Consider the following 27,771-nt stretch of genomic DNA (forward strand, 5'->3'; position numbering starts at 1 on the left):
ACCCCTGGGGTCATTGTTGCCTATGGGAAGTACGTTCCGGTTACCCTTGGAGGAAAATGACCTCTGTGCTTCATGCGATGGCTGTCTCCTCCTACCCATTACCCGTGAACACGGGTTCTCTGAAGGAGCTGTCTCCAACTTTTTTTTTTTCTGATAGATGGTTTCTCATAGCTTTAAAACCCACTCTGTAGACCAGGCTGACCTCGAACTCACTGAGATCGGCCTGCCTCTGCCTCCCCAGAGCTGGGATTAAAGGCGTGCGCCACCACCTCCTCCTGGCTGAGCTGTCTCCATCTTAAAGACCCTGCAACTGTTGCATAGAGTGTCCTGACTGTAGAAAGATGGAGTGTGTGGCAGGTTGAGAACCAACTTTATCCTGGGTTATTTTAGTCCTTTTAATAATCATTTACCTTTTGTATGAGACCTAACATTCCTGGGACTAGTAAGTAACTTTCTCAGATGTATCATTAAGCTGAGCAAACCTGTAGCCTCCTTCAACTTAACCCTAAAGCTAACAATGTTGACACCTAAGACTTTTAGAAGTAGCCCTTTACCTCACAACCCCGCCAATATCATTTAAAAAAACTGTATTGACTTATGATTTATTTTGTGACTATAAAAGTTTGTGTCACTTCTTCCACGGTGGGACAAATCAGCCAGCAACTTGAGTCTGTATCCTGAGCCATTTCCACTCATTTACCAGAAGTCCCTACTCTCTTTGGAGCAAGGGCTGTGTTGGACGAGTTCATTAATATCTCAGTCGGTGGAGCCTTGTGCATTTTGAATTCAGAGTGAGGCTTCACAATTGATATTTACTTAAGTCAAAAGAATTTCGACACCAGTGAATTCTATTTTATTCAATAAAGGCAACTCGGTCTACAGTTCACAGCTTCCTCCAACGGGGACGTTCAGGAAAGGATTGTTTAGCCAAGCTCTTTCTGGATCCCAAAATGAATTTGCATGTCTAAAGGTTGTTTTTATGATGCTGTATAATAATCCTCTTGCAAACTTGGACAACAGCAAGGCACACAGATGAGAGGATGATCAACCCAAATCAAGTTCGTGAAGCCTGAGAGAAGTCCTTCACAGGACCAACCAACCATGGCTACTTCCCTGCCTCTCCACTCCTAACCCGTCCTGCTTGTACACAAAGGAGCCTAGTGCCATTTAAAGTGTTCTAGACTTTAGCATTTCGGGTCTTATTTCTGAGTTCTTGGGGACAGTCCCGACCCTGACCACCTGCATTGTTTTTTTCCTTGCTTGCTGTTATTTACTGGAAAGTACCCTGTGTCTACTTGTTCCTTGTTGCTGCAAGCCCCAAGTTATCCTAGACAAGCCAGGCCCAAGCTGACTTGAAAAGGTTCTTATTGACTCTGTCTACTTTTAATGTTCTTGAGTACCCGAAGACCATGAAGAAGGAAGTTCTTAGTTTACCTGCAGTACTTGTTTTTTTTTTCTCACAAAAACATACAATTGTGGACAATTTTACTTATTTCTATTGTGTTTAGTGTACGGCTGAGTGTACGTGTAAGTGCAAATGTTTGAGAGGCCCGAAGTCAAACTGGTGTCTTTTACCCTTTCTGCTTTTTTTGGTGTGTGTTGTGGGGGGCGGGGGTTCAAGACAGGGTTTGGTTTCCCTGTGTAGCCCTGGATGTCCTAGAACTCACTCTGTAGATCAGGCTGGCCTCGAATTCACCACCCCCACCCCCCTGCTTCCACTTTAAAGATCTCTTGACCCAGAACACGAAGATTGACTACTCTGGCTGGATGTCAAGCTCTGGGTATTTCCTGTCTTCCACACCCCGCTGTGCCACTTCACTCAGATTTTTGTTTTGTTTTGTTTTGTTTTGCTGCTGGGGATCAGAACTCAGGCTGCAGCGGTCTGAGTGGCACCCTGAAAGACGACAATCTGTGCAAGAGGACCAGGGGAAGTCAAGGGTGAGGACCAAGTCCAACTGACACTGACAACTCACCAGCCTCATCTCTTCTGGGGCCCTGGACCCTTCCCTGGACTCTGGTTGACATCTGTCCATCACTGCATCCTAGTAGGCCCAGGACAGACCTCACGGCAACGGAAAGTGACCGTCTCCTATCCAGAAACAGTTTCTTTCCCTAGTAGCCACCCCAGGTGCCTCCCCTCCTCCGGTGGCCCATATCCATTAATATTTCATAGACCTTTTAGGATCAGCTTAGGACCCAGTCCCTTAGCCTCCGATCTGCAAAGCCCCGCCCTCGGCCCCCCGTAGCACAAACCGGGTGAGCATGCGTATTGTGCAGCCCCACCTCAGCGTTGCCTTGGTGATCCGAGATGAACCCCGCCCATCGGGCTGTGTGAGCGAAGGGCCGGGGGTCCAGGGGTCACTGGTGGGAAATGTCAAGTGCTTTTGGTGGGCCCGGGGTTCGTGGTCCCTGGGTAAAGGACCCGGCTGGCTGGGTTACCCTGGGGGACCTACTTAAGGAGGTTGGGGCGGTCCTGGGGAGGGAGGAGAGGTCAGAGACTGAGGGGGACACTGGCTGAGTGTCAGGGTGGAGGAGGGCCAGGGGGCAGGGGACTTGAGGGACTCAGCGAGCCGGCTGAAGGGCTGGAGGAGGGTCTGGGGGCGGGCCTGGGGGCGGGGAGGGGACGGCCACCCGCAACTGACCGCCCCTCCCCGCCCAGTCCTCCGCACTGTCCCAGAGCCGCGGGTCGAGCGTCCTCCCCCAGTCCGGGAGCGACGCTGAGTGGAGCCGCCGAACACACGAGATGTGGAAGCTGAGCCGGGGCCGGGTGCTTCTGGACGAGCCCCCCGAAGAGGAGGACGGGCTGCGCGGGGCACAGCCGGCTTCAGCAGCTGCCCCGGCGCCGGTGAGGGCACGCCTGGGGGCGCAGGTGCGGGCAGCGGGGTGCATCGGGGACGAGGTGCAGGTGCATGGGGGACCCGCGCCGAGTGCGGAGTTGGAAGGGACCCGACGCTTCTCGGGGCTATGAGGTGACTGGTCCCGCAGGGCTCCTCGGATTAGTGGCCCGTTCGTTGCAGGTCGCGGGCCCCAGAGCCAGTACGTGTGGATTACCGCGGGGCGCGCAACCGGGGTACTTTCCGTGCTGGCCGGCGGCACTACCCTTCGCTCAGCTGCCAAGGGCTCTAGGGTTCCCCCTGGGACTCCAGGGACGCGGGGTGACCGCTTCCAGGCCAGGTGTTTCTATTCCGGGGTGGGAGAAACAGAAGCCCTGAATCATGGTTCCCCGGGACGGCGGTTCGCTCGCCGGAAAAAGCTTTTGGTGACAGTAGCAAACGCAAAGTGTGCTAAATATTTATTTGCACCACACGTATTCCCTTTTTTTTAAAGCCTTTGATCCCCCCCCACACGCCGCCCCCTCCCCCGGAAGAAGAGATCAGAGTCCTTTGCACAGAAAAGGCTTTGACCCGACAAGTTTAGAGATATGCCTGGAATGTCTAGAATTTTTTAATTAAGGTGATCCCAGGTGGGTCTGTATGAATCTTCCCCACCCACTTTTTCAGTGCGGGTTTTCATTCCCTTTCATGTACTATGAAATTGAGGTCACAAAATAAGCCAATCTTAAAGTTCAGAGCTATTTTGTTACGTTTTTTGAAATACCTTGTGAAAACTGTGGATGATATAAATCTTTCTTTTGAGAACTTGGAAATAGTCCCGAAATTGCTTCTTCCCCTGTTGGAGCAAAATAACAGTTGTTAGGAATGAAGTTTCATTTAAAACATTTCTTGGGAATTTAGTAACATTGCCAACTCACAGACATTCGAGTTGATGACTGTAGGCATTTAATTATGGTTTCTATCTGGATCTACGCTTGAGAAGTTACCTTTTGGAGTTCCTAGTGCTTACCTACTTTTGATTAGCCTCCAAATTTTTATAGCTGAACGGCAACTCTTAAATGCAATAATGAACATCTGTTAGTGGTCTTTAAATGTTTGCTTATCTTCTAGCCAGTAATACGTGTTTAATATTCACAGTTCAATAGTACATTTATTTTGGGGTCTGAATAATATCCTGTTGTTTCTGCAGACCAGTTCCCCCATTTACCTGCAGGACGTCGCCATTGCTTTCAAACTTGACAGTTGGTACCGAAGCCTCTGTAAACGAGCAGGGTGGGCTTTCTGTAGAAACCATTTCAGCCCATTTAAGTTAACAAGAATGGGACTGATGGGCTGTCTGGCCAGAGTACATTTTGATCTGTTCTGTGTATGTGTGTATGATACATGTGTGGGTACGAGCAAGCATGCATGTGGAGGTCAAAGGACAGGCTTAGAGAGTTGGTTCTTGCTTCCCCCTTCTTGAGCAGGGCCTCTCCGTGTTTTTACCACCTCGGCCGCTTACTCCAGTCTAGCTGGCCAGAGGGGTTCAGAGCCATTCTCCTGCCTTTGCCCCCCATCTCCTATGGGAGTGCAGGAAGTACAGATGCACAGCTCCATGTCTGAAATTGACCTCTGGTCATCGGGCTTGCCCAGCAGGTACTTTCACCCACTACACCATCCCCCCTCACCCAGGTTCCTACGATCAGTGGGCGAGGAGCCACTGTTGTCCTGTCTTTGCCTGCTCTCAGTATTTCAGTGTTCCTGGATGTCAGACATTCTAGTCGGTGTATAATGGTATCTCACTGTGATTTTTAATCTTAACCCCCACCAAGATGTGGGGCATCTATTCTCATGTTTATTTGCCATCTGTGTGTCCTTTAAGGCGTTTGTCCCATTTTTACATCAGGTACTTTTTTGGATAAGGATCCCTTATCAGCTGCGTATCTTCAAACATTTCCTCCTCCTCCATGACTTATCTTCTCATGTTCTCCACAGTGTCTTTTTAAAAATATTTATTTATTATGTATACAATATTCTGTCTGTGTGTATGCCCGCAGGCCAAAAGAGGGCACCAGACCCCATTACAGATGGTTGTGAGCCACCATGTGGTTTCTGGGAATTGAACTCAGGACCTTTGGAAGAACAGACAATGCTCTTAACCTCTGAGCCATCTCTCCAGCCCTCCACAGTGTCTTTTTCAAAGTAGAAGTTTTTAATTTCAATGAAATCCAACTTGCCAGTTATTTCTTTCGTGGATATCACACCATTGATATGTCCAGCTTATCAGTTATCTTTTTCATGGCACGAGCCTTTGCTATGTCCAGCATCCATCTAAGTTAGTGCCTGTTATCGTCCAGTTGTGACCTGTGGCTTTGTTTGTTGCATTTTAAGGATGCCTATTCTATAATGTCGAACAGATGTTGCTGTAGAAAAATCGGTAGCTAGGCTGGGTGCTAAGCTATAATCTTGGCACTCCAGGGACAGAGGGAGGAGGATCACAAAATCAAGACCAACCTAGGTTATGCAGCCAAATGGGGGCAACTGACATTCTGAGATAGATTGGGAACTCAGGAGCATCAATCTAGACAAAGCCAACTTCTCTTAGAATGAAATTTTAAAAGCTATAACAAACCCATCATAAAACTGCTACCTACAAAATGTTTAAAGTGGAGAGAAATAGGAATTAATAATGGATAGGGTTGACGTTCATTTTCTCTCCTGTCTAAAAAACATTTTCTGATGTTCTGCTTTAGTCCTTTGACTCCTCCCTCCCCTTTAGAGAAAGTTTAGTGTTGGAGCATGCCCATGGGGAGCAGCATTCTGATTCTAGAAAGTGCTTGGTTTACAGCCCTGTTTGTCCTCTGCGTTCTCAAAAAGCAGGGTGTACAACTGAGGTCTGCTTCTGATGGTGTGTGTGTTTGCTCTGAAGAAAAAGTAGTGAGTAAGTGTGAAATGTGGACTCTCAGTGTAGTATACTGCTGTGCTCTGAGTAAGTGTGAAGTGTGGCACTCAGTGTAGTATACTGCTGTGTTCTGAGTGTGAACTGTGGACACTCAGTGTAGTATACTGCTGTGCTCTGAGTAAGTGTGAAGTGTGGACACTCAGTGTAGTATGCTGCTGTGCTCTGAGTAAGTGTGAAGTGTGGGGCACTTGGATTCACTACTACAGCTTGTTTTTACACGTGGGTACAAATCCTCTGCACTTCTTTAGGTTATCGGCTTTTTGTTTTTGTTGAAATAAACATCTCATGGGTAGCACTAATTGGACTTCAGTGGGTTGTCAAAACTATAAAGTTGGGAGGGACTGTGTTGGGGGTTATGAGTGTGAGTTAGAGGGGAAATGGGTGATATTGCATTTCATTGTTTACATGTACGAAATGTTAAAAAACAAAAATTGAAATAGAAAATATAAGATTAAAAAGAAAAGAAACATCTGTTTGCATTAAAGTATAACTCAATATAAATATGTAAGAAATACAATATAAAATTCAGTGAGGCTTATGAGGAGGATTGTGCATTGCAACCATTCCATACAGGGAGATATATTTTTTTAATATTTATTTATTTTTATTATGTATACAATATTCTGTTGATGTGTATGTCTGCAGGCCAGAAGAGGGCACCAAACCTCATTACAGATGGTTGTGAGCCACCATGTGGTTGCCTGGAATTGAACTCAGGACCTTTGGAAGAGCAGGCAATGCTCTTAACCACTGAGCCATCTCTCCAGCCTGGGGAGATATATTTTAATGAATCTAGTGTTTAGTTTAAAAATTAAAGTTGATGATGCATATAGTACAAGATTTCTGAATGTTGTCAGGCTGTCTCAACAGACGCATTATTAAGTTTTTTTGTATATCCATTAAACATGTATGCAGATCAGGAACATGCATTTACTTTTTGGCTGTAGACACTTAAGTGTGTCTTGAATTGCTCTCTCTCAGGATACCCAGACTCATGAAACACTTCCTGTTCTAGCACCACCAGCTGAAATCAGCTCAAGACTCGCCAGTATCTATTTATTTAATCAGGTCTCCCCTCAAAGATTGTGTGGTTTCTGAGTCAGTTTTTAAAACTCCTTTCCGTCCAGTTTTGTGGCAATACAGACAAGGGGATGTAGAAGCATCCAACATCAGCACCATTTCGACAAATGTCCTTACAAACAAGCTTTGGGGAAACTATGACACATTTCATGTTAATTCTTTGAAGGCTCAGGTATGCACACGTGCATTGAAACAAATCCGTCAACCAATCGAATATTTTAAAATCAGATCTGATGATGGGAAGAACCGACGTGACTTTGTCCAGATGGCACGCACCTTCCTTTCTGGGTGTCCAAGGGCTCTGCCGGAGGACGCTTGTTGGTGTGGATCTAGGATGGAAGGAGGATTGCAAACTGTAACATTGTGCTTGGCTTGACGTCTAAGTCTAGGAAGCCAATGCCGGGGTCCTTTCTGATGGAACAAAGTGAGTGTAGCCCTAAGATAGGATGCAGTCCTCCCTCTGTCCTGCCCCCGTGCCTCTGTAGCTAACCCTTCATTCCATTTCCCATGAGCTATTTTCATAAACCGAAGCAAATGCAAGTCCTTGCCAATGCAAGGTCAACCTGTGGATGCCAGGTGAAGATCTCTATCAGTGCCAAGTGCTTCTTCATTCTTCCGTCTGTTTCTGTTTTTGTGTTATATGATTGATTGTCTTGCCCCATCTGGGTGGCCTCAACCAAAAGATAAGCTGATAGCTTACACAGTGAGCACTTGTTTCCTGGGGTTCTAGAAGTCCCAAGTCCAAGATTGAAGTGTTATAGATTTTTCCTATTTATGTTGTATATGTCTTCATGTAAAAAGTTAGCAAGGCAAAATTATCCTTGTTCTCCTATAACCTGCTTTTCTCATTTAATATTGTTAAATAAATGTGCTGATATCTATTAGGAATCTTCTCGGGATTCTTGAGCTTACTGAGTTGGACTTTAAAATCGCTTTCTTTGCAGTTTTGTGTCAGTAAAAACAAGGAAATGTCGAGGAGGCCAGAGTGGCCTAAAACCGCATGTCCTGCAGGGCGGACTGGAACTCCCGCTTTCTGCATCCAGCCTCCCTTCCTCGGTGCTGGGATGACTAGCTCACACTGCCACACCAAGACTCTGTTTGGTAGTCTCCTTTCTAGACTTTGTGTGACTTCTGGAGCAAGAGCCTTTGGGGGTCTGGACCCCTTGGCATTTCAATTGCCTGCCTTTTAGAAGCACGACTGAGATAACATTTATATCACATTCTGCTTTACCATGAAATATGGCGGTGCCGTGGTTCTTAACGTGTTCACGGGTGCAGTCAGTCTGAGAACCTGAAAGAGTCCTGCCTTGCCTCTCCACCTCTCCACCCACAGTACAGGGAATTTCATGTACGTGGAATCATGCGATCCTGTGGGGTTTGTGGCTGACAGCCCCCCATCTGCTCTGCAGCTCAGGACTCCACTGGGCTTCCTTCATCCTTTATCCTCTGACAGGCGTTTGCATTATTTCTTCCTAACTGTCTGGAACACAGAGTGTTGGGATAACCGCTTGTGGACAAGATTTTTTGGTGACCTCTTCTCAGTTCTGGAGCCATGTTCCTATGCATGAAAAGGGCCCCATCTTAGTTATTGTCTCTGCTGCTGCGGTGAAACACCGCGACCAAAAAGCAGCTTGGGGAGAAAAGGGTTTGTTTGGCTCACACTCCCATATCACCACTGCTCATCATTGAAGGAAGTCAGGACAGGAACTCAAACAGGCAGGAGCCTGGCTGGAGGCAGGAGCTGATGCAGAGGCCATGGAGGGGTGCTGCTTACCTGCTTGCTCCCCATGGCTTGCTCAGCCTGCTTTCTTATGGAACCCAGGACCGCCAGCCCAGTGTGGCACCACCCACCGTGGGTGTAGCGCACCATGCCCGTTTGTGCTCTACAGCTCATGAACCGGGCAAGGGGCTGGAGATTGAAACACACAAAGACACACAGAGACACGGGTCAACCTTGAAAAAAGAATGCCCCCCCTTATTATGTACCAGAGCCACCTACATAGAGATCCTTAACTGATAGCCACGCTACAGCCAAACCCACCAGAAACCACTCCCCTGCCATCAGGAACTCCTGAGGGTCTCGTGCTCAGAGCAGCTGCAAGCATTACAAGTTGTTCACCAGAAATTCAGGACCCGAGGAGTTCACAGCTCCCAACACTAGGGCTAGGCCCACTTACCATCAGTCACTAATTAAGAAAATGCCCTACACTGGGATCCTATTGAAGCATTTTTCTCATTTGAGGTTCCCTCTTTCAGATAACTCTAGTTTGTGTGTCAAGTTGACATAAGACTAGCCAGCACAAGCCCTATGCTGATTCCCTGTTCGGTCACTGAGGAACTACCATCCTCTTTCCCAAAGGTTGGGCCAGTTTCCATCCCCACCAGCAGTGTGTGAGGATTCTGAAAGCCTTGTGGGGTTTTTTAATGTTTCCTTGATGACTCTTGAGACTTTCTATTTGGTCTTGACTCATTGAGAAGATGGAGTGACTCATATTTTTATTGTTGAACTATAAAGTTCTTGTACATTGTGGATGAAAGTCACCAGCCCTGCCTGTATCAAACTCTGCAGCCACTTCTCTCACGTTAGGCTGTCTCTCGATTCTCTTCATATTGTTTGAAGCACATTTTAAGTTGTTTTTGCTTCTGGTTTGAATATCTCTCCTGAGAATCACTTTCCAAATCCAGCACCATGGCCACCCTCATTGCTTGTCAGATTCTTTGTCCTTTCTTCTTTGCCCACGGTATGAAGTAAGGGTCTAACTGAGTTCCTTGGCATGGCGTCTACTTGTCACATTTGTGGAAAAGATGTTTCCATTTTTAATGACTTGTCATGGTACTGTTTTGAAAGTCAGTTGGCCACGTGCGTGCGTGCCACCTCTTCTGGACCTTCAGGGCACATGTGCCAGGACCTCAGTCTGATTACCACTTGTGCCGTAGCACGTCTTGAGATGAAAACCTTAGCTCTTATATATTCTTGTTTTTCTAGGCTGATTTTGCTGTTTGGAATGCTTTGTTATGCCATGTGCATTTGGAAGCAGCGGGTCACTGTTTGTAGAGAGAGGAGCTGATACCCCATAGGGACTGTATTGTCTGTAGATCAGCTTCTGGAACAATGCTGTTTAAGCATTGTTTTCAATCTTCTGATTCATAAAATATGAGATGAGATGAGTTTTTTCCATTTGTTTAGATCTCACAAAACTTGAAAATATTTTGTGATTTTCCTAGACTAAATATGAAATCTTGCCATCTTTATTTCTAGTTATATTATTTTAATGCAATCAGAAATAGCTTTAATTTGATTTTTACGTTCATTGCTGGTGTGTATAAGAGCAATATATTTTTATATCTTGATTGAATATCTGATGTCCTTACCTCTTTCATTAGTTGTAAAAAGATAATGCTTCTACACTTGAGGACAGTTTTACTTCTTTTGCAATCTAGTTGCCTAGTTTCTTTTTCTTGACTAATTGCCCTTTGGGGCCCTCTAGCTTACTGCTGAACAGGAATGGCAGGAGCCAGCCTTCTTTCTTGTTCCTGATCCTAGGGGAAGGCCTTCAGTATTTCACCACTGAGTGTGAAGCCAGCTGTGGTGTTTCTTAAATCTTCATTACAAGCTTAGAGCTGAGTATTTAATCATGAAAAGATGGTGGATTTTGTCATGGTTTTTTGTAATCTGGCCGTGTGAATTATGTTTCTTATTTTCTTGCTGTGGTATATAATTGGGTTCCAGATGTTTGCCCAACTTTATATTTCAGAATAGCCACTTGACCAAATGCATGATGCTTTTAATAATTTTTAGGTTTGGCTTACTAGGGTTTTATTTGGTTTTGTTTTTGAGACAGGGTCTTACTGTGTAGTCCTAGCTGGCACTGAACTCTCTATATAGACCAGGTGGCCTCAAACTCACAGAGATCCACCTGCCTCTGCCTCCCGAGTGCTGGGATTAAAGGTGTGCGCCGCCTCACTTGGCACTTCACTAGCATTTTGTTGAGGGCTTCTTGTGTCTATATTTATGACATATGGTCTATATTTGTCTTTTCCTGTGATCTCTTTGCTTTGGGTATCAACGTAATACTATCTTCACAGAATGAATTAGGAAATGTTCCTTTTTTATTTTTAGACTTTTTGAAGAATTACTGTTAATTCTTTACATAGTTGGTAGACCAATATTGAACAAGTCTGGCCTAGTGTTTTCTTTGGGGGCAGTTGTTTGTTTGTTTTTGTTTTTGTTTAGTCTTTACTAGTTCGCTCTCTTTGCTTGTTTTAGATCTGTTCAGATTTTCGATTTCTTGAGTCACGTTTGGTCCTTTGTGTGTGTGCAGGGTCTTCCCCATTTCGTCTTGTTATCTGTTAATGCTCTGTTACTTAATGTGTTCTGGAGTAACATTTCCTTTCTCATTCTTCATCTGAGCAATGTGAATCTTCCTCTCCTTAGTTTAATTTAATGTGTCCATTTTGTCGATACATTTTTGAGTCAGATTATCCATTTAGCCAGGCTGATCTTGAGTTTATAGGCTCAAATGATCCTCCTGCCTTAGCCTCCCAAGTAGCTGGGACCACAGGTGCAAGCCACTAGCATTCACACACATTTTTTTATTTCAATTTAGAAAAACGTTGGTCTTGCTGCTCCCTCTTGCATTGTTCTCTACCCATTCACGTCTGTGCTAATCTCTGTTTGTTCCATCCTGCCTGTTTTTGGTTTCATTTGCTCTTCTTTTTCCAGATCTTAAGGTAGAAGCTTAAGTTTCTGGTTTGAGGTCTTCTGTTTCCCTCAGTGTTTGCAGCTGTGTGTTTTCTGTGAGACGTCTTGGGCCCAGCTCTGACCCAGGGCTGGCATGCTTAGTCACCATTGGCTCTACAATAGTCTTCTTAAGAAGTGGAGATGGGGTTGCCATGGTTGCTGTACCTGTGTTGAGTGGTTCTCGAGGGCATGGAGGGTCGTCTAAAGATGTGTGATCATCCTGATTCCTCTGTTGTCTCATAAATGTGCACACCTTACTTTTTTGAGTTCATCTTGTAATAATAGGTTATTGCTGTGGTTTGTAAACATAAGCTACCTTTGGTCCGTGTTTTAGATATGATTTACCTTGCATTTTTATTCAACTGAATTCTTTGACTTACATTACAGTTAGGTTCATGTTCTAACTCTTTATAATATTGTTGCAAATAGTAAAAGTTTTAGTGTTATTGATTCCTAGTTTCATCTCTCACAGTAGCCACTGAGAATAGAACTTAGATTTTTTTTTTTCTTTTTTTGTAAGTGTACAGTTTGTGTTCTGAACTGGATTAATCTTGCACAAGGACACCTGGAGAAGAAGCACAGCCTGTGTTTGGTCTCTGCCATTTGCTGTGGGTGTCGAGTCCTGTAAGCGCCTTCCTCCTTCTGTTTGCAGCTCTAAGCTCTGTTCCTTTCCAGTCCCTGCCTGGGTGCCCTAGAGCGGGATGGAGCTTGGCTTTGCAGCAGGAAGCCCAGTGCGCCTGGCTCAGGCACTGCTGTCCCGGCCAAGCATATGAGCAGTGTTACTGCAGGAGGAAAGGAAGGATCCTGCCTAGGCAAAGTGAGCAGACTCTCGCCCCTGTCAGGGATAGATCACACAGACATGGTGAGTGAAGAAAGCGAGTTAATTTAGAAAACTGAAACTAAGTAACACTCTCCAGGCAACTTCAGGCAAAGGTGGAAAAAAGCTAGGAATACAGGACGATGGAATGAAGAGCTCAAAGGAGGCCGGGCCTCCTGCAAGTCAGCTCTGGCCCTGTCCGCAGCTCAGCTCTGCCGTGTGCAGCTCACTGTAGCTCTCCTACCAGAGTGGCAGGAGGTGGGCCCAGAGAACTGGAGCTCCACTCTGTAGGGAGCTCTGGTCATCATCAGTGCTGAAGGTGTGGGCTGGTCCTTACCGAAGGGTCTGGTGAAGTTTGCGCTATTGGTGGAAGTTTGGGGTCCTTCATTCTTTCCTACCTTCCCATTGTTGATATTGTTGCCTAATAATCTCTCCTTTGCCAGGCCTGTTTGGTCCCCAGATCTGCTCCCATTGGGTTTCCGTGCTCCTGTTTTGTTTTGTTTTGTTTTGTTGTTCTTTCTGCTTCCGCCTTACCTGGCACTGCAGTACCCTTTCCAGTTCATCCGACCCCACGCCCTCCAGCAGTTTCAATTTATTGTTTTAAGCCCAGGAAATCTGGATCCTTTTCCTCTCTCCTTTTATCTCCTAGTGAAATCAGCCAGACCTATTTACGTAATGCTTTGTTCAGAGAATATTTATGATCACTAGAAGCTCCCCAGCCAGCAGTGCTGGCCTTGCCTTGGCCCTAGGCAATGGGGGGCTGTGATGGACATCTGAGGGTTTCCCCTTCGGACTCGGTGTTGCTCATTCCTGAGTCCACTACTGTTTATCCTCTTCCTCCAGATGCCTGACTCCAGCTTCCAAGGCTGGCAGGTCTTCCTCTGATTGTGAAGCCTCATAACCTTCAGATCTCTGCCGTTTGACACTCGCCACATGCTACCAAAGGTGGCTGCCTTTCCTTGTGTGTGTCCCCGTGGTAGTTAATGTAGCGAAAAGCAGACAGTCCACAGTTTAAAGATCAAACACAACGAAGGTTTATTTCTTGCCTGGGGCACAGCCCTAGGAGGCCTTCTAGGTCTGGGGTACTCCTAGCTCCTTCTGACTTGCTTGCCAGACTGGTCTAGAGACCAGCCTCAGGAGAGCATGTGCTTCCTGGGCCGGGGTTTGGGCTTGCACATTCGCTCAAGAGGGCATGCAAGCTCCTGAAGCCTTGGCAGCTGTAAGGATGGGTGAGAGCTGTAGCTTCCTCCTAGTTATTTCCATGTTCTGAGTAATGAGAAGAATGACTGGGAAAAGCAGAGGGATGCTGGATCTGCCTAAATCTGTCTGTCTGTCTGTCCTTGGCACTCATGTGCATTCCTCTTCCATCTTACTTGGTCACTGTGCTACTGAACAATTTCCGTTTCCTTTCACAAAAGAAAGAGAAATCTAGAACACTGGTTTCTTGAAAAAGTAAGCCAGATGATGGTGGCACACACCTTTAACCCCAGCACTCGGGAGGCAGAAACAGACAGGCAGATCTCTGTGAGTTTGAGGCTAGCCTGGTCTACAGGGCGAGTTCCAGGACATGCTCCAAAGCTTCAGAGAGAAACCCTGTCTCAGAAAAACAAAAGTAGCAGCTAGTTTGAATCTTCTTTTTCCCCTGCCTGTAGGAGAACAGAAAGGACTTGTGACAGTGTCCTACTGGGAGGTTGGGGAATGGGCAGGAGGAAGACCAGAGTTCCCCCCCCCCACCCCAACAGAGGACTGTATGCTGGTGAAGGGCCTCCACATCCAGGAGCTGTCTGCTAGGAACTGTGTTTAGGAACTGGAGGTACCCCCTGAGCCTCAGGACAACCCTCTGATTCTGGGATGATGGTGGGTTTCTGTGACAGCCTGTGGGGCTGCTCCTGCTCCAGGCCACCTTGGAGATGCCCTGGAACAACCTGGGTTATTGATCTGAGGGTGTTTGCTCTAAGAATGGGGTTTCTATAAGCAACACCGAAGCCTGGGCTTCGAGAAGAGCCATTTTGTTGTCCCCAGTCTAAGCCTCCATGAAGTGCTGATTATCTCTTCCCATCCTGTTTCTGTTTAGTCTCTTAGCTGCAGGACGGGCTCCAGCAAATCCCCGCGCCTCTGTTCACCTTGAATAACTCAGTAGAAAGCAGTATCTCTCGTGGACTCTTTCTCTGCTCTAGAGCCTTGAGTAAATGCTTTCTGTGGGTAATGGCACTTGTCTACTTGTCTACTCACCCCCCACCCTGCACCTTCCCCCTAGACAGGGTTTCTCTGTGTAGGTCTGGCTGTCCTGAAGTTCCAGGACAACTCTGTAGACCAGGCTAGCCTCGACCTCACATAGATCTGCCCGCCTCTGCCTCCCGAGAGCTGGGGTTAAATAAAGGTGTGCACTGCCGCTGACATCTGCAGCGCCGCGTGTCTGCTTCCTTAGCTAGTTGTACTCTGTGGGTTACAAACATGGCTGCCATTGCTTGTTGTCTTTCTCTAACTCCCATGCTACCTGTGGTGTAGAATGCTGTTCCATGGACCAGTTCTGTCTGCTTGTGGAGGGTACTCACCTGACCAGCATAGCTCTCTGTGTACAGATGCCCCCCTCGCACCCTTGGGGTCTCGCCAGCACTGTACAGTATGGAGTCTGAAGACGCTTGCTATGACCTGGAGGCTACCCATGTCCACCTTCAACCATAAGTCATCTCACTGCTTCTAATGGAGCAAGACGTCCCTGAGATCTGCTCCAGGCTTTGTGGGTTATTATCAGACATCTGTGTATTTGGTCCTTTCCTGATCTGCTTTTCTGGCTGCATCTCTAACTGCATCTCATTGTTGCCTGTGTCCCTCTGTTCTCAGAGGAGAAGAAACTACCGCCGCTCCATCCTGCCCCTCTTGCCCATCCCTGCAGGTGCTCCTCCTGCCCCTCCCGCCCCTCCTGCCCCAGGCTGGCAGCAGTACGTCACCGTGAGTGAACACCCCGTGCCCGCAGCTAAAGTTTAGACATGGATGTATTTCAGCAGGTGCCTGTGCACTGGTGGTTTTGTATGTCAACCTGACACAAGCTAGAATCATTAGAGGAAGGAGCTTCAGCTGAAGACATGCTCAGTGAGCTCCAGCATCTTCTCGGTTAGTGATCAGTGGGGGAGGGTCCAGCCCATGGTGGGTGGTGCCATCCCTGGACTGCTGGTCCTGGAGTCTATAAGAAAGCAGGCTGAGCAACTCAATAAACTGCACCCTCCATGGCCTCTGCATCAGCTCCTGTCTGTAGGATCCTGTCCTGACTTCCTTCAGCGGTGAACAGCAATGCTGTAGTGTAAACCAAATCAGCCCTTCATCCCCAGCTTGCCTTCTGGTCATGCTGCTTTGTCCGGGCCATAGAAGCCCTCACTAGGACAGCCTGTCGCAGGGTCTGCCCTTAAAGAGCCAGTGCTCGCACATCTTTTTGTTGTTGGCCAATGAGGCCTCTGCTAACCAGTGCTGTAATTACTTTGTTTCCACACAATGGCCTGAGAGGTGATCTCCAGTCAGGCAAGGGTATCACATTGTCCCTCATTTCTGTTTTCCAGGCCCCCAGTTCTCTGCGGTTAGCCATCTTGTTGATTTCCCAGAGATATTGGCTGGCTGCCAATTCTCCCTTGCTCTCTCTTTCTCATAGTGTGTATCTGCCTGTCTTACACACACACACAACCATAAACACGAGAGCAGGAGACAGCACTCTCAGGTGCTTGCTCTGTTGAGCATCCTAACTGCAAGCCTCATATCCGAAGCCACAGCTCTTTCCCCTCTTGAGCTGCTCACACTGGCTGTGAGTCCATGACCCCAGGACGCGAGTATGTGCTTGTGTCTCAGTAGACGGGATCCTGGAAACTGCCTTCTCCACCTGGGATCCAGCACTACCTCTTGTTCTGACCCTAGCTCCGTGAGATCAGTCGTGGGACCATCCAACTCTGAGGCCCTCTCTTCTCAGATGTTCTGAGCTGGCCAAGGTCTCGTGAAAAGTCTCCGGTAGCCTGATACTCTGGTTCTGATAAAAAAGGCCTTGGGTTTCATTTCGCTGTTGACCTAGAATCCTAAGTTTCTCCAGAATACCCGTTTCTCACTAACTCGAGTCTTTGAGCCTAAGGCAATCTGATTTCCACATCCAGAACTTGGCCATCTCTCTTGCATCATGACCAAATAGCCTGACTGCGTAGGTGGCCTGGCCTGCCTGTGGTTTAACTATTGTTCCCACAGTGACAATCTTGTCCCCACTGATCATGGAGAAGAACAAGGGTGCTGGCAGCTCTTGACACCCAGGACAGTCTCAGGAAGGCTTGCTTCTACTCCCTCATGATCACCCCCTGGCATGGGGACTCTTCCTCTAAGGACATGTAAACAAACATCTACCTCCTTCTGATAGTGCACCACCCACAAGCCAAGGCACAATTCCATCAGAGTCCATCTTGGGGAGCCAGTATGTTTATTGAGCTCCCTTATAGGCATGGGTGACTCCAGAGAAGTCCCATCACAGCATGAATGATGACTCAGCGTGGCCGTCTGCCCAGATGGAGCCCCTCCTCAGGTAACTTTCCATACTATATATTTCAGCGTTTTCTGAGACCGTGAAGCTGGGAACAATTAGGGCAAAATCACATACAGCTGACTAGGAAATGCAGGAGGGAGAGACCAAAATCTCAAGTGGGAGTCCATCCAATGACTCCTTCTACGAGAAAGTGTCAACCTTCAACAGGCTCAATTCTGAGGGTCTCTTGCTCAGTCAGGGCTGCTTCCATGAAGATGATGGTGGTGTTCTTAGAGGCTAATGTTCCACATCCTCAGACAAACTGGTCTTAGTGCCCTAGAACAAGCTGCAAGGTGCATTTGTGTCCTCTCCTTGCAGACGTGATGCCAGACTATAGGTCTTGTATAGAAAAAGTTCTGGAGTTGAGAGGAGCATTGGCGGGGTGTAGTCTCAGGCAGCTTTAGCTCCATGGATGTCCGTGCCTACCTCGTGGAGATCAGTGCAAGGAAGTGTAGTAGCACAGGTATGACTGTGGGGGCAGCGCGTCCTCTGGAAGTTATGAGCAGTGATCCCTTCATACACCTGTCCCTGGGGGAGCGCCCAAGACCGCCAACAGGTGCCTGTGATAGGGTTTAACTGTTGCAGGGTATTTGTTTACACTGGATGAGGATGTGTCACTATGATTGCTTTAATAAAAAGCTAAATGGCCAGCAGCTGGCCGAAAAGGTTAAGCCAGACTTCCAGGCAGAGAGAGTAACTCGGGACGAATCTAGGGGTGGGGGAGATGCCAGCGAGACACTGAGGAAGTCAGACATACACTCAAGCCACATGGAAGAATATAGATTGACAGGTTAATTTAAGTCCTAAGAGCTAGTTGGGAGCAAACCTAAACTAAGGCCAAGCTTTCGTAATTAATAATAAGCCTTGTGTCATTATTTGGAGACTGGTGATCCCAAAGAAAGTCCAACAACAACTTACACATTGGGCACAGCAAGAGATTAGTATCAATTTATGTAATAAGTTGGCAGCACAACTACTGATGTCCTTTGGGCTTAGTGAAGTAGAACGGATTACTTGTATAATACCATGCTCTGTGTCAGCCTGATAACTGAGAATCTGACTGGTGGGTAATGCATACAGCATGGGTGTGCCGGAGAAATTGGTGATCCTATCCCGGGACTGGTGGGTAATGCATACAGCATGGGTGTGCCGGAGGAAGTGCTGATCCTATCCCCGGTGAGATGGATTGCAGCAGTTTGAGACTGCATTACTCTGCCTAGCATAGCTTAAAGCAATGACTGTATTTCTGGATTTCTACATGTAATTTGCATAGACCCCAGGGAACCTGTGGAAATCAGAACTTGAGATGAGAGAAGATTTCTGGGAGCCATTTGTGTCTGATGTCGTGGCTGTCCATGTTTCATAGTAACAACTGGGATGGTGAGGCTTAACAAGGACTTCCCAGCCGACCTCTGAACTTTAATATCTTAAAAATGTACTTATGTTAGGAACATTGGTGCATACCTGTTGAGTGAGTTGCTCAGAGGATGAGGCAGGAGAATTGCGAGTTTTAGGTCAGCCTGACCAACTTGGTGGAAATCTATCATAAAAAGGAAAAAAAATGTCTAGGGCTATAACTCATCAGCGGAGTGCTTGCCTCGCGTGAAAGGCCCAGATTCAAAGTGCACACACACCAGAGGATAAACATGAAGTTTTGTCGATAGTGTTGCTAGGCGTGAGAGAGGTTGTGTGGTACTCACGGGAAGACTAGAGCATCGTGTCTGTGTCCCGCTTGGACTTGTGATCATGTTCAGAGAGAGTGTCTACACAGCTGCCTTTATTCAGTGCAAGGCAGCGCTGTCTTGCCATCCTGACATAGTCTGCAGTGGGAGTTGATGCCGGGTACTCTGTGGACGGGCACCACATGGGCCTGTCGTGCTTGGTGGCACGGACTGCTAGCCACCCTCAGGTCTCAGGAAGGGGGCAACTTAGATCCCCCTGTGGCGGATGAAGCCTTCACATATGCTTCACTGAAATAGTGACCCCGTAAAACTGGAGTTTTGTATTTGCGGGAAAACAAAGAAATGCAATTGTTTTGGGCTTTGTAGTGGTGGCACTAGATATGATAAGTAGCACGACTTGGAAAACAAGTTTAGTAGTAGTGTTTTGCATTTGTGTGTGTGTGTGTCTGTGAGAGAGAGAGAGAGAGAGAGAGAGAGAGAGAGAGAGAGAGAGAGAGAGAGAGAGAGAGAGAGGAGACTGACTCACCTTGAGTCCTGGCTGGCTTTGTGCTTCTACCTAGCATTGGAACTCATTACTTCCCTTGGGGTCGGTTTTGAAACTTTCTTGGCTATTTCCCTGTGTCCTGTGTTCATGATGCACCCTTGGGCTTACAGGACTCTCCCTGGGTGCTTCTGCATCCTTGACAAGGCCCTCAGCTTCCCCTCTCCAGCAAGAGTCCCAGTGAGCTGAGTGTCCCTCCTTTCCCACATGTCAGGCCGACTACTCGGACTGAAGACTAGCTAGAAGAAACCAGCCTTCCCTTACCCTGATGGGACTCCCTCCCTTGTTTCTGGGGCCTTCCTTTCTTCTTGCCTTGCTGGCTGTCACTGCCACTGGTTTTGGTTGTCACTGATTTTCTGATTTGGAGGCTGCTTCTTAGGTTTGTCATGTCTTCCCTAAAGAGTAGCCAAAGGACAGATCTCAGAAGAGAATTTCTTAGTGGCCCACACAGTGGAGGGCATACACTTACCCCACCAAGGCCAGCTCTACCTCGTGTCCATGTCTTAAGCCCCTGAACATCTTCCCATACCAAAGGCCACCTGCTCTACCACATCTGTGGGATGTTCCTGTGAGGTTTTCCCTGCATGGAGCCCAGGGAAGGCTCCTCACAGAGGGGAGGTGTCTGGGTTTGGCATGTTCTTCCAGGGTCACCGGGGCAGTACAGACAGGTTCCACTAGCCTCATCAGGGACACTGCAACGTCATCTCTGCCCCCAGCAGTAGAAAGGGTCAAGATCCATCACCTCAGAAACCCTTCCGGCCTGTGTGTAGGCTGTGGAGGAGGAGGAGAATCACAGGACTGAAAGGTGCCTTGGTTGCTGAGTTGACTCACAGAACACGCAGTTGCTGTGGCAGGGCTGTGGGTACTGGGCCATTGATAGTCACCTACGCTGAGGGAGGACTCGTAGATCCAAGGGATGGGGTTGCCTGGAGCCCTTGAAGATGAGGGCTGCCCGCTCCCCCCAGCAGGTGACAGGTGAGAACGGTGCTATAGATGGAAATAGTCTGTGTCAGATGGAGGTCGGAGTGTGCTGTTTTAGAGCTCATGGCTTTTGAGGGATCCAGAAACTTCTGCACCACAGTAGTGGGGGAACTCAGAAGAAAGAAAGAGCTGTTCTCCCATATATCCCTCCACCCTCTGGAGAAGCTCGGGACCAGGGAGTCAGAAGCGTCGCCCTGCTCTGAAGAAATGCTGGGTACTGATGTGTGGTTAGAGCCATTCGCTCTTAACTCAGAGTGGAAAGTGTGTGGGCTAATGCTCCACTTCCAAAGCTATGATGGTGCTTTCATTGCCGCTGTGCCGTATAAAGTACTTAGCCTTCGGACTGGTGGCAGAATCCAGACTTTGCTCCTTGAGGGATGTGCCCTGCACAGGGACCAGAGAGCCTTGGTGCCTTGGTAACTTTGTATAAGTTCTTGTCTGGTATGTTTGATCATAGTGAGTTAATGTATATACCGATCTTCTCACGGGGCAGAGTAGTTATGGCCTGGCTGCAAGCTTCTGTCTGCTCCTTGTAGGATGCCCTCTGCTCCTGCTCCTGGGAGACTCTTTGTTGCCCAGTGTCCTCAGGTGTCTAGGACATGGATGGGGCTTGAGCCTCAGGGTCAGCTCTTCCCCAGAGTGTTCTCACTGACTAGTATCTGATCCTTGCTTGTGGTGTAGCTGTTGCCGGCTGCTATAGGGTCTCCAAAAAACAGAACTACCCCACAGGAAAAACATCAGCAGTGAGTCCTGGGGTCCCTTTTGGTCCAAATCCAGGAAAATGTATGACCTTAACAAACATGGATAACCCCTTCAGCCTGGGCAGACTTAACACCACACTGAGTGTGCCAGCTAGCAATCTTGGACAAGGTTCAGCGGCGAGGCAAGGGTGCCCCTCACTGAAAAGAGACTTAGAGAATGTCAAAGCCCAAATCCCTAAGACTTTGGGCATTTTGATTGAGAGTTGAGAAAACTATGACTGGGGGTTTTCTAATGTTTGTAGAGTTGATAAATAAGAATGCTAACGGGCCAGAGGAAGTGGGAGGAGACTTCTGGCCTTGAAACCAGCCCAGTGTGGCCTAAGCCATTCTGTTCTGCATGTAAATTCTGCTGCCCTTGGCATGGTGCATACTTAAAGTCACACCAGAGGGCTCTGGGAAGGTCCGCTGTCAGAAAACTTTAGCTGTTGAACAGGCAGGTGGACAGGAAACACCGCAGGCTCCCGCTGCCCCACAGCTGCCCCACAGCTGGCCACTGGCCTCCTTAACCTATCTGTATTCATTACAGCTGCGACCCCCTATTACTCCTCCAGTTCTCTGACCGTGGTTCGCTCTCCAGACTCTGGGGGACGAACATGGCTCGGCCTTCCTGAAGAGTGCCTTTTCCATTCGCTTGGTCTCTAGGAAATTTTCCTCTTTGGGTATATTTTCCCTGCATTTGTTCACTGTCCCTCATGGAGGCTTCTCGTTTAAAACCCATTGGCTGCAGGCTCCGTCCTAATAACGCCAATGCAAGCACACACTGGGTGGTAAGCAAAGCTCGTGAGGTCCCTCTCTTGCTTGGCTTGTCTTCCAATGCAGAGCAGCTCCCTGGCAACCATGGTCAGGGAGCAGTGGAATGTGCAGCCCCAGCTGGGGAGGGCCGAGCCAGTGAGTCAGCTGGCCTGGTCTGATGGAAGTTTGTGCTTCATGGGGTCCACAGGGGAGGGTCTGGGCTTGGTGAACATAATACCCCCAAAACTTGCTTCAGGCTCCCTGTGTGTCGTAGCTGCTGCTTCAGTCAAGTGACTTGAGGCCTCACGGTTCATGTCCTCACAGGGAGTCACAGTGTTTGTTTTGAGGCTCTCTGACTCGATTTCAGAGAGGTACTCTGGGGTCAGTTGGTGCTGGGCGCAGTGGATCAGGTCTGGACTCCATTCCTGATTCATGGAGACTAATGTAGCACCCTCACCCAGAGCTGAGGAGCGCAGGACACAACACCAGCCTCCTCAGCACTGTGTAACTTTTGCTGCTCGCTGGGTATCTACATAGGCACTTGGAATGGTTAACTGGTGTCCCGTGCCTAGGTTCTTTTCTGTTTTGTGCTGTAGTGGTTCCTTTGGCATGAGCACACCACTCAGGATCCTAACTCGACGGGTTTGGCGGAGGGTCTGACAGTTGGAGACAGACCCCTGCCAAGAGGGGATTCCTAAGGTCTAGACTAACAAGGGGCTGAGAGGGGAGTTGTGGTTCCCGGATACGTTTTGATGGTTTCCCACCTGTATGCCCTGAAGGGCTCACTGAAATATATTACATTGTCTCCTTCCAGAGGTCTCCACAGCCTCTCAGCTCCATTTTCATGATTCCCTTTTCTGTATTTTCTTCTTAACATTTCAAATTTTAAAGCCTACCGAGCCCTTTAACAGTTCCCTTTACTCAAACCAGCAGGGCTGATGATGTGGGGGCAACAGTTAGACTCCCAGGGAACACGGGCCTCTGCCTAGTAAGTTACTTAAGAAATAAATTTACAGTGATTTTCATTGTAAGACCCTGGTTTCATAAATGAAATGGTATAACAGGATATTTCCAGAACCAATAAAACATATTGTTTCTTTTCCAAAGCTTGTCTTTGTGGAGGTTGGGGCTGGTGACCCCCTGTAAATAGCCTTAGTCCCCTTCAGTGCCAGGCTACCTGATTCCTTCATGTGTTGTAATCTTCCTCAGGCCATAACTACGCTTCTTTAACACAACCTTCCTCAAGCAAAACATTATTATTGGCTAACACATTCCAGGATGTGGTTTCCTGGAACACGGATGCGCAGGTAGGATACAGTGTATGTAGCTGTGGAAGGGTCAGGGGCGTGCTTGGCCTCAGGCATTTCTGTCAACATGCCAATGAGATTGTAACAGGTCTGGAAATGCCCTTTGCCAGTAATGTCTCAGCCATGGTCACCAGCAAAACACATTCTTTCCATGTTGGTGGTGATGGTGTGAGCAACCACACGGCCAGTGCACTGTGGCAAAGCCCAGAATGCAGGTCCAGTCGTGTTTGGCACCTGACACAGGTGTTGCCCATTATCTCTTTACTGTGCTCAGGCCTTGTTTTTTAGTAGGATATGCACAGCCTTAGGGTACTAATCTAGGCTGTGTGTGTGTGTGTGTGTGTGCCATGTGGCCTAAGTGTGTCATAGGCTATACTGTTTAGGTGTGAGACAACCACTCTGTACTATTACCATGGTGATAAAGCCGCCTGGTGCAAGATCTTCCAAGCTGGATTGCCATCAGTGAGCCATAGACTGACCTGTGGGGGTCAGAAACTGAGATCTGTGGATTCATGGCTTCAGATGTGATGTGTGTCTTCACCTTTCCCCTATTCAGGGAGCAAGTCTCAGAGGCTGGAAAGAAGTAACTTCTCTGTTTAATAAAGATGACGAACAGCATCTGATCCAGACGTCCAAATCTCCCAAGTCCAAAGGGTGAGTCATGAGCAGCCATCTTGAGCGGGTAACCTTACCAGCAAAGAGAGTGCTGGGGAGTAGCTGTGTTTGCGGGCAGAGGACCCCCTGCAGCCGTGGGCAGCAGCTCTTCCTCACTGAGGCAGACACTGCAGTGCTGGGGCCGTGGTTTCCCAAAAGGTCCTCTTGGTCGTTCGGTGATGTGACGTTAGATCTCGGACCCCTGTGTCCTGAGTGATGCTGACATATAGTCAGTCAGGACACTGAGGTATTCTCCGTACCCGCCATTCCCTTTCCACAACAGAAGTCTTGAGCACTTCCTTTTCTTTAAATCGCTACTAAATGTCTGAGAGTAGCTTTCTCTGGGAGCAACCCTGCAGGAAACCCACTTAGTGAACAGAGTTCTTCTTATTTATAACCTAGACTGGTCCTCGGCTTTTCATGCCTGGTTTGCCTGTGTGCTCCCTCCTACAGCCTCCCAGAGCTGGTTCCCTGTTGCCTGTCTGGGAATCGGTCCTTTGCTCATGCAGCATGGAAAGTCGACGTGCGGCTTCTGTGAGCTTATGCTGGCTAAGTTTCCCATGATTTTTAATGTTCATATCAAGCTTAGGCCCAGGTTTCTATTGGCTTTCTGAGTAGTTTAAGGTTTTTAGAAAAGGACTTTATCAAAGTAACATTTTGATGAGATCACCGTGTGACCAAACCTGAACTTTTCACCTACAGAGGTAATCTACGACTAAAAGAAGAGTTAAAGGCAGAGAAGAAATCAGGATTTTGGGACACTTTGGTTCTGAAGCAGAATACCCAGCCTAAAAAACCAGACCAGATCGAAGGTTGGGAGCCCCCGAAACTTACTGCTGAGGACGTGGCAGCCGACGTCGAGGACGGGAGCAGCAGCTGCCCACCCTGGTCCGGCTGGGAGGATGATACCAAGGGCTCTACCAAGTACACCAGCCTGGCCAACTCGGCTAGCAGCTCCCGCTGGAGCCTCCGCTCAGCAGGGAAGCTAGTCAGCATCAGGCGACAGAGCAAGGGCCACCTCACAGACGCCTGTGAGGAGGTGGAATGAGCTAATGGACCTTCACTGTGACATCGTGTTGCTTCTAGGGTTCGCCAAGCCTTGGTGGCCTTCTCCTAGTGCGCCATTCATTTGTTGAGCCCTCTCATAGTCAAAGAAAGGGATCCACTGAGTCGCTTGTGTTCTGTGCTCCGTGACCCACGTGCGCCATGGCTTCCTGGGGACATCGGGCAGCCTGACTGCAGAAACACCCGCCCCCTGGGCGCGTGTCTGTTGAAAGGACATGTGCGTCGCTGGCGCTGTCCCGTGAGACAGAACAATGACTCGCAGCCTCCTCTAAGTTTCCCGCCAGCCTCAGTCATCTTGTCCCTGCATGTGACACGCGTGTGACACGCGTGTGATGACACGAGTGTGGGCGTGGCCTCAGTGGTACCTTCTCCCTTTGTCAGAACACAAGAGCATCTTCCGAAGGCGGCGACGGCCTTTCAGTTTAACAACAGGTTCATTTCTCCCTTGTTAAGACAGAAGCGAAACAGAATCTGGCTGCTGGAAGCGACTGAGGTGGCTTGAAGTAGAACGTCACAGCCGGCGTTGTGAGTGGCCCGCCTGCTGCTGGGGCGGAGTCACCTCCAGTGTGAGCTTGGGTGGCAACGGGTTCTCTTATGGAATTGTATTTTTGCTTTTGAACCTTTAAATACGGGATCTTTATTTTCTTCAAAACATGTTGATTTTCAAACTTAAAGATGAAAGAAATACTATGAGTGAATTCCAGTCACCCAATAATCTTAGCTTTGCCCCGAAAACACCAACCTGCTCGCTGTAGGGTTAAGACTGTGTATAACTTACTGAAGTGCCTCTTTTCTATGACTCTCAGATGTTTAGTTTTTCAAAACGAGATACTTTTATGATTGACGTTAAACCTGTAAGAAGTGTTACCCCCGAACCTGCTCTGCTTGTCTCACACTGCTGACTGTCCCTGCTTGTGGGCCTGTGGATTGGCAGGGTTGGTACCTCCGTAGGGGGCATTTAGCAACAGCTGGTGCACGTTGCTTTTGTTGTTCAGTTAACAGTGCTCTGACGGAGGTGGTGTATTTCTCTTCGTTTAGATTAAAAATGAACAGCCTCCCGTCACACTGCCCTTGAGTTTGTCCGTGTGAGCAGTGTTTCATGTACCTGGATGTCCCACTCAATGTTTCTTGTGGCACAGTGGAGTGGCCCAGTGCATACGTGGTGTCAGAGCATCTGTGTCTTTAATGGAACAAGTCTGCTAGGTATGCCCTTCTACATGTCTGTCCGCCGCCTCGCTAGCCAGCCACCTGTCACCATCCACCTGTCCACACATCAACTGAGCTGTGCATTTTCAAAAAAGTAGAATAAGTTTACCTAATGAGTTTTGAGAGGGCTTTACATGGTTTCAAATAAAAAAAAAATTGTTAACACCTAGAGACTGTGAACTTATGGAGATTTTGATTCATAATGCACAGTGTATAATTTCTACTGTAGCGTGTGAGCTAGACCATCTTGAAGTATTCTCAGGTAAACAGTTGAGGGCATGGGCTCTGACTCTCCTGTCTTCAAAAGGGGTAACCGCAGGTGAGGACAGAAGAGCAGCTCATGCTGACGCCCACAGCAGCAGCCCCTGGGTTGTTTGGCTGACTGCCTGTGGCCCAGGAATCCAAAGCCTTGAGAATGTAGGGAACGAGCTCTCGGACTCACAGCCTCTGCCTTCGCTGGGCCTGTGTCGAGGGCTAAGTGCCTGTAGCTCCCTGTGCCCGTGTACCTGGATGCAAGGGTGCATGTTGGCACAGGGACCTTTACACTGTTGCCTCTTGGAAGGTGAAGATGCACTGTACACCAGACTCGATGTTTTTTAATATAGAAAGATTAACTAAAGTGAACTCTTCTTCTGTTGTATCAAATTAAAATATCTTGTGTTTGAGATTTTTAGTGCAAATATTTATTGGTATGCTTTCAGGAGAAACTTTTTCAAGTAAAATTGCTCTATTCTGATGCAGTGTGCAATGCAGCTGCGATCTGGGCCGGTTCAGGAAAGGCACAGTCTCTACCTAGTATCTGTTCTGCTCTTTTTAACGGGGATGTGTTTGGCTCTCCGGGAGGGATAGAGTCTTCTTAAAGCTAAGGATTAAAGAAAAAACGAAAAGCTGCGTCCGTCTCCTTGATCTGCGAGAGCTGACAGTTGCTTCCCTGACCTTGTAATCCTCATCCTAAAATGTGGCCGTCCACCACTCCCAGCTGTGCTGTGCTGAAATTACATACATGGGTCTTTTCATATCGCTAACAATATGAGACTGTTACCTGGGGAGTGATGGGCACGGGGTGCCCTGGGCTGCGTCTGTTCTGCTGTCCTTAGTTAATGAGTTAAGTACTCCCTTAAGGAACTTGGTCTTCATCCAAGAAACATGAGCGTACCAGAGACAGCATGTTGCTCTTTACTTACCCACTCTTTTTAAAACATGACCGTTGGCCAGGCTGTGGTGGCGCACACCTTTAATCCCAGCACTCGGGAGGCAGAGGCAGGCAGATCTCAGTGAGTTCTAGGGCAGACTACTCTACACACTGAGTTCCAGGACAGTCAGAACTGTTACACACAGAAACCCTATCTCAAAAAACACTAAAACAAAAGAGACCATGCCTTGGATATTTTTTTCCAAACAGTGACCTTTATTAAGATTAATGGCAGCCAGGTGGTGATGGCGACGCCTCTAACCCCAGCACTCAGCAGAGACAGGCAGATCTCTGAGTTTAAGGCCAGCCTGGTCTACACAGTGAGTTTCAGGACAGCCAGAGCTACACAGAGAAATCCTGTCTTGAAAAAAAAAAATTAATGTCCATAGGGACTGGACCCCATGAAAGCTCCAGAAAGCCCGTGTCCCTTCTTGGCTATGGATGCTTTGGAGAAGTGGGGTACTGGGTTTCACCCCCTTTCTCCCAGCCCAGCACCTCTGCCATTCACCGCTTACCTGTGGCCAGGCTTGCACTCAGGGGTTGCCTCGGTGGCCCCAGGAGACTCCCAGCTGGCTTTGGGGACTAGCTCTCTGACTGTCTCGGCCATTCATCAACTGAGATTCAGTTGCCAGAATCAACCAATGCTGACAGGAAAGATGGCTTTTTTTTTTATTCTGATTAGTGTTTT

At 48.0% G+C, this 27,771-nt stretch overlaps 1 protein-coding gene across 2 annotated transcripts; it reads left to right on the forward strand.

Moving 5' to 3' along the window:
- The first annotated feature begins 2,687 nt into the window (after positions 1–2,687).
- Positions 2,688–26,585, forward strand: LOC119813043 (testis development related protein). Of its 2 annotated transcripts, none has more exons than XM_042054996.1 (3): positions 2,688–2,869; positions 23,523–23,620; positions 24,323–26,585. In XM_042054996.1, exons 1-3 carry the CDS (start codon positions 2,744–2,746, stop codon positions 24,666–24,668), a joined length of 570 nt encoding a protein of 189 aa, XP_041910930.1. In that variant the 5' UTR covers positions 2,688–2,743; the 3' UTR covers positions 24,669–26,585. The 2 variants fall into 2 exon arrangements, with proteins under 2 accessions (XP_041910930.1, XP_038184064.1); XM_038328136.1 differs by having other exon boundaries at positions 2,688–2,845.
- Positions 26,586–27,771: the final 1,186 nt, after the last annotated feature.

The sequence above is a fragment of the Arvicola amphibius genome, chromosome 4, assembly GCF_903992535.2.
Source record: "Arvicola amphibius chromosome 4, mArvAmp1.2, whole genome shotgun sequence".
Classification (NCBI taxonomy): domain Eukaryota; kingdom Metazoa; phylum Chordata; class Mammalia; order Rodentia; family Cricetidae; genus Arvicola; species Arvicola amphibius.

Excerpts from the sequence above, each read along its gene's own strand:
- LOC119813043 (XM_042054996.1), top strand. The coding sequence starts at position 2,744 with ATGTGGAAGCTGAGCCGGGGCCGGGTGCTTCTGGACGAGCCCCCCGAA. Across the intron at positions 2,870-23,522 it reads GGGCACGCCTGGGGGCGCAG|GGAGCAAGTCTCAGAGGCTG; the intron begins GTGCGGGCAGCG and ends TCCCCTATTCAG. Across the intron at positions 23,621-24,322 it reads AAATCTCCCAAGTCCAAAGG|AGGTAATCTACGACTAAAAG; the intron begins GTGAGTCATGAG and ends TTTCACCTACAG.